The 10,457-nt window shown below is 37.8% G+C and overlaps 1 protein-coding gene across 4 annotated transcripts in view; it reads right to left on the bottom strand.

Annotated features, from left to right (window-relative positions):
• Window positions 1–778: 778 nt before the first annotated feature.
• Window positions 779–10,457, bottom strand: part of RMDN2 (regulator of microtubule dynamics 2) — a 54,068-nt gene continuing 44,389 nt past the window's right edge. For all 4 annotated transcript variants that reach the window (XM_059841341.1, XM_059841340.1, XM_059841338.1 and 1 more), the window contains one exon: window positions 779–1,020. In XM_059841341.1, coding sequence (XP_059697324.1) covers window positions 967–1,020 — 54 coding nt within the window. In that variant the 3' untranslated portion in view covers window positions 779–966. The remainder of the gene's footprint in view (window positions 1,021–10,457) is intronic.

The following is a 10,457-nucleotide window of genomic DNA, read 5'->3' as shown; positions in this document are numbered from 1 at the left end:
TCTACAGACTCTGGTGTATTCTGGATCAGTCCAGCGGTGAATGGAAATTCTTTCCCTATCTGCTACATTTTATTGAAAACACTGCTGTCCAATGCACTCAGAAGTAGTAGGTCTTTAGTAGTCTATTTTTATGTACAGGTTATGTTATATAGATGGTATAAAAGGTTAGTGATGGACACATGCTGGACTCCGTTCTTCAAAGACACTCTGATGAAACCACATTCTGCAACTCTTCAAAGACAGAGAGCCAGACTTCACAAACTTGATGGAGGTCCTGATACAAATCCATTAAATATCACGTCTGTAATAGATTATTCTAAACCACTTTATTTATTTGGTCTTATCTTTAATATTGTACTTGATGTTACAAATAAATTATAATATTTAATTTATAAAATTTTCACATTTCTTTGTAAAACCAACAATAGGTTTAAAGTAAAAAGAGCTTTGTTGCGGCAACAGCTTTGTTTAACTTCAACAAGACTAATTTTTTAAGAGTGGGGAAATGTGTAAACATAAATATTAATAATTTTCTTCTGTACACATCTGTGTAAATTAGTTGATATAAATATAATTTACTATAGAAACATTTTTTTGTTTGTTTATGCTACACACAGTTCTATGCTGGCATCACGTACTAGTTGATTCATCTTTCAAAGAGTGAGATTTATTCCTTTTGCATTCAAACCCCCAGGATGTCCATTGCCAGCAGTGGACTTCATGTTCAGAGAATCAGACTCACAGTGTAAGAAATCTAAAATTAAACTTCAGTACAAGATTATAAATAATCAAAAGTGAATGTATTATTTTAATACCATAATCGCCAGACACTTAAAGGCCATGATCCAAGCCAACCAAAATCAATGACTGTTTTTCCACTGACTTAGCTGAAATTTACCCGCAGTTTCCAGTCTCATTTTAATTTTACAATTTTATTGCAGCATGAAGAGTTAAAAGTACGTAGTATCAGAGCTTCAGCGTAAGAAGTAAAGCCTCTAAGTCTTTCTGGGCCTCTTTATCCTGAAAGAAACAGACAACCATGCATCAATTTAGAGAGGATAAATCCCTTCATTTGCCTAATACGTGCCTATCCACATTTCTTTACTAACAACAGACATAACACACAACTGCAACAGCCACAAAATGTAAAGACTGCGTAGTAAGTTAATTTATCAGTGAAAACAAAAATAAAGTTTGAAGTGAAAACAAGAGCCAGATGGCGGCCCTCCCTTTACAGCTTTGTTAAAGCACTTAAAATGTTAGTCCACAAACAGCCTTCTGAGCAGACCAGTAAGCCCTTCAGCCTGGGATATAATTTTTATTGGTGTACTTTATGCAAAGTATTGCCTTGCCTTATACCTGATGTAATCTTGCATCCTGACCACATGCAGTTTCTCTAAAGATGTTCTGTGATGTTTGCTAATGATTTATTATGCAACTAAGAAGAGAACATTGGGAAATGTAATTAAAGACATAGGTTAGATTGTGGGTTCAGAGCACACAGCCTTACCTACCTGGAACAGCCACCATGGGCTGACTGCACCCTCAGGATCTTCCAGACTGGCCTCTGCCTATGCTACTGGGCTCATGGCACAGTAGGGCCAATGTGGGAGCAAGAGGCAGGTGACCTGCTGTGCTCAGAGCCAACACTACCTTGTATTCCTAGGGCAGCAGGAAAAGGCTCCTTTTAGGCCAATGTTTTAAGTGCACAGCTTGCATGGGGCTTCAAACCTAAGCCAGGCCTAGGACTGTCTCACAGGTACCCAGTGACATATGTTTTGGCTATTCCATGTATAATCTGCTTGGAAAGGGACACATGCATATAACCAAGGGGCACATGCATACAACAAGCATGTAACCACAGTACAAAAACTCCCTTATTCTACTTAAGTGTCCCCTGGATATATTCTGCTTCCTTTAGCTGCTGCTGTGAAACTTCTAGGTTGCAAAATGCACCTTGGTTTAAAACCACATTTCTAAAATGTCACCACCTCATGCTTGAAGGCTCATAAGGGTCCAAACACCCAACACCTGTACCCATGGATATTTAACAGTGCAAGTGCCTGCACATCACAGATTTTGTGTAAGTATTTCTAATGACAGGGTCCAGTAATGGTAATGCCACGGGATATTCTGAAGGAAAATACTGTAGACAGTCAGTGAAGTAATCACTGGATTTCAGGATCACTTCATTACTCAATCAACCAAAGAGCTGGAACAAAATACAGAACATTTTAGAATATATTTTATGGGTGAAGAAATTCCTGCTTCTCTTTATTTTGGTTAGTTGTCTATAATGTCATGGAGGAACAGAGAAGAATATTGAGATGATAGAAACCATATGCCAGACATGTCAAACTACATCATATTATTGGTCTGGATTAAGGCATTAATACATTAGCTGGACACTTCTCTTAGAGTTACTGTCTTACTCCTACTGGCAACAATAGGCTAAACTATCTGCCTAATCATTTATCAGAGGCCTTTAAAGGCACACACTGCAAAGCCAGTAAGCTCTTGCCAAAATACTCTAACAGAAGGAAATGTCATACAGCATTGAGCACCCCTTAAACTCCACGTCACTACAGGCTGTCTGGAGCACAATGCCATTGCTTTCAACAAAAATTGAAAACCTCAACATTTTCCCTTAATTCAGGGAAAATAGACTCTTTTCTGTACTGACTGTGGTCAACTTGTGAAAATGATTCTAAACTCCATTAAATAAAAAAAGTAAACAACCAGATATTGTCCCATGCTAGTAAGAAATGGAAAAGCTTAATTGTATCTGGTTGTACTCTTATGATATTTTTCTAAGTTGAAAATTATAAAGGTGCAGGTTTTCTCATATCTGAATAGTGTTCAGCATTTCATGAGTTGATGGGATTCTCTATTCGTTTTGCAGAATACAGCATTTTAAAAATATATCTCCAAACAACTTTGGATAATTTCTCTTTAGAAGTAAAGGATTTTATTGGACAGTGAGCATTATAAGTTTGCAAAGGTCCAGAAAACATTGGGCAATCTTCCCTGAATCTTCCTCTGGGCTTAGGAAAAAGAATGGAACAAAACCCAAGATTGTTCAAAGAGCTGTCTGGAGAAGAAACTGCAAACGTGCAAAGCATTCTACCTCTGGTCTGCCAGTTCTAAACAGGCAAACATCAGTTAAAGCAGGAATTATTGTTGCAAACTGCTTAATGCTTTGCATCAATTGAGCCAGCAGCTTCCAGTCAAGAAAAACTCGTACAGCAAAAGCATTGAAAAAAACTCAGTAATGGCATTAAAAACAGAGCTGAGAATGGTCAGTGAAGGGAATATTATGTCACCTTTGGAGAGAGTCCTTCCAGACCAAGAGGAGTGTCATGCTAAAAGGAGAGAGAAGCCACAACTCTGTTCAGTGTACTAGTTTCTGGTTTTAGGGTGAAAATTTCATTATTGCCCAAAGCTTGGCTGCTAATGGAAAGAAAAAGCCATAAATCCTGTCCTGGGCCAACTCTCTTCCTTGTTGATTTCTGGGTCTGTGGCTTTCTGAAAATGAACAATAAGGTCAGCTTTTGTTTTTTTCCTGCAGACAGCAAGGTTTCTCTTTAGAGTGTGGCAAGCAGAAGAAGAGGTACAAGTTGTAGGAGGAATGCAATATACTTGCGTCAGTCCCATTTGTTCACCCTGAGGCTTAGTTCAGCACTGACTGAATACACAGCCATTTTCAACCTTGTCTTTCTACTGTCAAGGCTTACATTTATTAAACACTCTCTATATCATTTTCAGAGTTGAATATGAGTTCAAAATGTTCTGCAAACTGCTACACAAAATGTATTCAAATTACAGGGTCAGGGACTGTATTTTGCCTTATTCCTATTTTGTTGCTTTACTTTTATGTTTCATCATTCACAGGGGATATGCACAGGAAAAAAAGACCTGGGAGGCCAGGGACTGAACAAGGGGAGAGAGGGAGTTGAAAACAAGAGCAAGAAGGAAGAGAGAGCTGGTGGGAAAAAGGGAATGTTGGCTTAACTGGAAGTAGTCCACATTTTGACAGCTCATTTTTGCTGAAAAAAAATTTACTGATACATATACATGGAGAATTACACATATAAATGTGCATATAAAAATTAAATGACAATTAAAGCCAAGACAGAAAGATAATGATTTTACCTTCCATCTCTGCTAATTATTTCCTTATGTGCTAATACACTCAACCCAGGCACTGCACATGTGTGCACTTGTTGACAAAATCCCAACTGTCAACAGAGAACGATACAGCCCCATGACCACAACCAAAATGGTCACACCAGCCAACGAAAACATAACTGTGTGCAACCACTGCCAAATCCCAAGCTGACATGCATCCTGTAGAGTTTCACTGAAGTCAGCAGGGCAGCATGGTATATTAAATGAGCTGGGCTGCAAGGGTGGTCCAAAGCTGTACTCTGATATGCAGTAACAGCAATGAGGTGCTGAGAGACACTCCTGCTTTTGGGTACAGCTGTATCATTCCCTCACAGCTCCAGCAGAAATCCTGGACTAGCAGAAGAGACTCCCAAGCATGCACAAGGGTTGTTAGAGAGCAATAGCTCTTGTGGACAGTTCAAATCATGCAAAGCTAAATGCTATCCTATCCCTTCCTGGTTTCCTGACAGACTCTCACAGATAGTGTGACTGTAGTGTGCACTAACAATTGTAGAGTACCATGAGTTTTCTCCTTTGATATTGCAACACACCAATGCAATCATCCACGTAATTCTTCTTCTACGTGAGTGCTGTATGCCACAAGCTGGTGTAGTCCATGTTCTTTCATATTATTGCTATCTTCTCTGGAGATTAACCATAACTTTTCAAGGCTTTTAGGATCAAGGCAAGCACAGCTTTAAAATATGCAGCTGTCAATAATTACAGATTTTTGGATATTGCTTCAAGTAGAGGGAAAAATACCCTTTCTCACCCAGAAGAATATGAAAATGAGCTCATTCAAGGACTATTGTTGAAAAATTACAAACCAGCAGAATACAATTCAGAATAGTGAGTAGTCATGTAAAATTTTAATTGACTAGTTCTTTCCTGACTTGAAAGACTACATTTCAACTATGACCTGTTTTTCTTTTACTACTGTGTACAATGTGGAGCTTTTAGTGTTCAAGACATTCTCCTCTTTCTGTCTGCCTCTCCCGTGATGGGACCTACAGCTTTTCTTTCTGCACAGTCATTGCTGAAACAGTCTGAACACAATCACACCTAGTTACAGCCCTCTCAGAAAGGTGCCTGGCAAGGCTTTCCTTCACCCTGTGTATTGCCTCCAAGACAATGTATTTCAAAATCCCAGGAGTTTGACTTGGCCCAGCTACTTGAAAAAAATTCTAAATGGGTTTTTGCCAATCAATTTTGTAATCCTGGAGTGTACCACCACCTGTGTGAATACTTCTTCCACTCCGCCCCTGCATCATCAGAATGCCAGTGGAGACACACTACATGAGACAGAGACACACTCCATGCTTTGGGGAACTGGCTGCTGGCCAGTCTTGCTGGACTAAGAACTATGCTAAAACTGTGTTAGCTTTCATAGATGTTGAAATGAATACTGTGTGATAGTCAGTTTCATCCTAAATATAGTAAGTTTGGTATTTATCAGAATAAACTTCATCCTTATGTATGAAACTATGACACCACAAAAACATCTTCATCCCTTTTCAGAATAATTTTCAAAGGCAGAGAAGAAATAAGTACACAATGCAAACAAACCTCTTTTCAAGGACTTCAAAAACATGCAGCTAGAAAATTGATCTCATCACTAAGATCAAGAAAAATAGACTATCCTTTGAAGTGCAAAATATTGTAAAATATGAGCAGTCTCAAATTATTTTAGCAACTCTTTAACAAATGTCTCACATTCCCCTAGAATTTTAGTTTGAAATTTGATTTCTTTATAATGAGTTTTAAAAAGTATATTCCCTGAGCTTGAAGCAGTCGCATTCATTGTATACAAACCCACTAATTAAGGAAGTTTTTTTAAGCACACTCAAAAAATATTTTAGCTTTGAGTTGGTGGTACCTATTAGGAAATTCTTGTTCAACTCCACAAACAGTACTAGCAGGAAAACAATAGCCTAGAATTCAAAATGACCACAAATCAGAAAACTTCCATTATTTTTCAATTGAAACATCATTGATTTTTGCTGGTCATTTGGAGGACAAATATGCAAAAAATCTAAAGCAACAAATATTCTCTGAAAAGCATGACATTTTGTATTGAGCTGAAGATATGAAAAGAAAATATTCTGGTTGATGAGAAAACAGAAACACTTTATAAGGTCAGTCCAAATTACTCAGTTCAATTGGTATTTTTTTTCAAAAACAAGTCAAAATTTGTAACCTTCACTTAAAAAGCAAGAGTAAATTACTTTTTTCTCCTCAAAATCAGAAGGACAGATTACAATAGCAGCTTTAGAGAAGATCTGTTGGAAATATCACAACAAGGTATGCTCATATGACCAATCCATGGCAGCTGGAGTGGGTAGTTCTTGGAAAAACTTGAAAATCCAGATAGACAAATGTTCTGTTGGAACAGAACAGCTGATGGGTGCTGAAATTTATACTCTGACCTCTCTTCCATCACTCTGCAAATCCCACTTTTTTCATTATAGACAATATTAAAAATTAAATTAACAGCCAGGGAAATCAATTATGGTGTTGTACAAAAAAGTGCAAGAAAACTGTATGAGTTCTCCTCAGCAGCTGCATTCTTGTGTAAAAATTCAGCCATTGTTGCTGCCTATTATTACATTTATCACCTGCTCCACACGAGTTTCAGATGTCACTGAGGCTGAAGGCAGAGTCTTTAACAAGTCTCTGCTTCCTGCCATTCTACACCTGTAAGAAGTGAATGTCATAATCATGAATTTCTGCAAGATCTAAATCTCTCTTCTTTCTTAATTTCAAATCTGAATTGCCATAATTTCTAATTACTGGGAAGGACAGAGTGCACAAAATCAGCAATAATTTTGTAAAACACTTTCTTATCTTTAGGGAAGTTTTTATCTACATTTTAAGTAAGACTTTGAGCAACTCAGTGCAAATAGATTTCCTTTGCATTTTTCCTGTTTTCCTGTCTTCATCTCTTCCAAGACCACACTTTTTGTAATGCAACTGCTGCTTTTCAGATTCATTTTTTTGAAAAATGTACTAGAGACTAGAACCTTGACATTTTAATCTCTTTCTCTGCTAGGCTGTTAACTCCTTTTTGGTGAGCTTACTGGTCCTACAAGCACAGAATTCATTGTCATGCTCATGCATTGACTCCAGACACAAGGAAAAACAGTTCTGTGACTATTATACTTTATAATTCTACATTGAGACTTGAAATTCTATGAGTTCCAGCCTCGAAAACTTCCAACAATCTTTAATAAAAACAAGAAATTAGGGTTTTATTCCCATAACAAGCAAAGGACCATGTGCCATGTGTTTAACCATACACACACACACACACATCTACCTGTTCTGTCTTTCTGTATGCAAGACAGACACTCATGACTTCAAAATTAAATTACATTTTTGTCTTCAAATTAAAAAAAGCAATTTTGTTCCACCACAACAGTCCACCACATCTGGTTTCAAGAGCCCTTCATACAGTCACAGTCAGCAAGGCTCTGAGCACACTACAAAGTAATGAGTCTCAGTAAGGGTAATGCAACCTCCTCTAGATGAACAGAGCAGCTGTTAAGCACTTAACAATAACTCACAGCAGCCCTGAACACTGGGATCTCTTTTACTGAAGGGCAAATGTTTCCCAGGACCCTGAGGTTATCCACCTGGGTAGCAACCAGAGAAAAACTGGACAATTTAATGTCCCATGCACCTCCAGCAGTGAAGTACCACTCCACACTATTTATGGCCAAGGAAGGACTGTATGATTCATTGGAGGGTTTTTGTTTAGAAAGGATAGAGAAAGGTCTTTAAAGTTGCACTGTAATATCAGCTATGTTTTTCCAGATGTAATTTGAACCAATTTTCACATATTTCCTTTTAAAATAAAAAGAATGCATAGACTGGTAAGTTAAAAATGTGCCAAACTATTTTTAAAAACTGTCCTATTTTTATAAATCCTCCTATAACTCTTAATTTACAGGACTCACCCAATCAGAAGTTGTTTCTTTTTTATAATTTCTGTGTATCCTTTTTAAGATTCAGAATAGGTTTGAAACAGGCCATTTGATTTTTTTTTTTTTTTCCTTTAACAAGAATTAGCTATGTTTGGAAGCCCCTTTACCCCTTGAATAAAACAAACTCTGTAAATGGCAGAACCGAGGCACAGAAGGGATATTTGGATGTGACATAAAATTCAAGACAAAAATAATATCACTTAACTTGAAATTTTACATTAAATGAATCCTAGAAAAAGTGTCAAAGAAGTGTCCTGAGTTATAGCAGCTGAGAATTTGACCAGAGGATTAAAATGAGCTATGGGCTGCTTTACTGATGCCAAGCACCTCTGGTTCCCAGAAGTTACTGGAAACTGTAGATGCTCAGAAGCAATAAAATGTAAACCATTGTCTATGATAATTTTTCTGCAGGATGATTTTTATCATGAAATACTATACATTTCCTCAACGTGGCACCTTTCCAGCAACTTTGTCTCTCAGCCTGCTCCTGATTTTATGCCTTTATACAAATACATGTTTCTCACTAGAAGCCAACATTTAAAAACAATAAAGGAGTTCCCCCGCTTGAAGAAAGAGAAAATTTGTATGAGAAACTATGATTACACTTGGGAATGATGGGTTTCACATGACTGTGACAAAACACCACACTGCTGACAACCTTGAGATCCTGAGCTGTGGCAAATGGAAAGAAATCCTCACACCGCTGCTGACCTGTGCTTTTTTTTAGACCACAAGCCCCATCTTCTACAGAGCTGCAGTCAATCCAGGCACTAATAAAGTGTGTATTAGCATCTGTTTATTACTCTCTCCCCAATGCCTCTTCAGTCTTATTACAGTCTCTTCCCCTCTTAAACTAATCTCACTAAATGTTATTCCTACATACAGCTCCAAGCCCTGAACCACTTAACTTCCAACACATTTTCCCAAAAATCAGTAACAGTCTTTCTGTAACACAATAACCAAAACAACATGTAATATTTGAATTCAGATGGGATTTGAGGTAACAGTCAGCAACAGCAGAGTTCATGTTCCAGATCTCCATTTCACAGTAATTTCTTTCAGCATGCACTTGGTTTTTTTACCCTGTGCTGAGTGCTTGGTTGTTTTTTTTTAAATTGAATTACATACTACTGCCCCAATGCCATATTCTTCTGGACTCTTTTTTCCTAAATCTAACTCAAAACACATCACAAGTAAACAAGACCAAGGAGACTAATCTGTGATATCTATAGAATTTGTCAAAACGGGAGAGGTCAAATCATCTTGTCCTCTTCAGATGGACAAAAGATTTTTGGGGCCCATTTGATGATCACTCTTCTGATTACACAAAGCAGTGTAATTCTTGTTCTCATCACCACCCTGCTTGTCAGAATACATACACCTATCCCTCAGACTCCTTTTAAATTCCTGCTCTCACCTCAGGTTCCTTCTTCTCAGGTCTGCTGATACTTCACAAATGTGATGGGACATTAAACAGATAATTTATAGCAGCCTTTCTATGCTCTGTAATAGGCAAGCTGAAGGTATATTTTAAGAGTAAGTAAAGAATAAAGAGAATTAAATCATTGTTAATGTCATATCAGTATCAATACATATTTAAAGAAACACTGAACTTAAGCAATGATTACTTAATTTATGATTGGTACATACTATAACTGGGGCCAAAAATTAGGCCACCCAGGAGCAGCGGCTGGTGAGGCATGCAGGGGTCTTTCTTCCCAGCAGGAACACTTGACATAAACATGTTAGTGCTCCACACACAGCATTTATTGTCAATCAAGCTAAAGAGTTATTTAATGGTCTTTTTCCTTAACTTCAAAGAATTACATGGGATGGGGCCAATTCCTCTCAGGAATCACCTCTGTTTCTCCATACCACATCTGCTGTGCTCAGAGGGGGTCCCTTAGGCTGAAAAAGCTCAGGTTTGAACTCGTCATGCTCTAGGATGGTAAGATGTTTCCAGTCATAGGTCAGTTATGGAACTTGCTTCTACATGAGATCAGACAGAGTGAACCTTCTTGCCATGACTTGGTTTATATTTGAGAAATTAAACAACTTAAAATCCTCTCAAATATTTGTAGAAATTTAGTGTCCACATACCAAAAATGCTCTAAAGAGCCTAAAATACTTTAAAGGGCCTCAAGAGGCATCTAGTAACCTCTTAGAACAAGCTCTAGGCCAACAGATGCGACTTGAAGAACTGTGCCCCCTTAACTGCCCTGTGGTTGAAGACAAAGCCAATCTTGAATAACTCATCTGCCTCTGCTGTAGTTAACATACTGCCCTTGACAAGAATCACAAATCAGA

The sequence above is a fragment of the Haemorhous mexicanus genome, chromosome 3 (assembly GCF_027477595.1).
Source record: "Haemorhous mexicanus isolate bHaeMex1 chromosome 3, bHaeMex1.pri, whole genome shotgun sequence".
NCBI classification, from domain to species: domain Eukaryota; kingdom Metazoa; phylum Chordata; class Aves; order Passeriformes; family Fringillidae; genus Haemorhous; species Haemorhous mexicanus.
The sequence above is the reverse complement of the archived record's forward strand: the minus strand, read 5'-3'. Positions and strand labels throughout refer to the sequence as shown.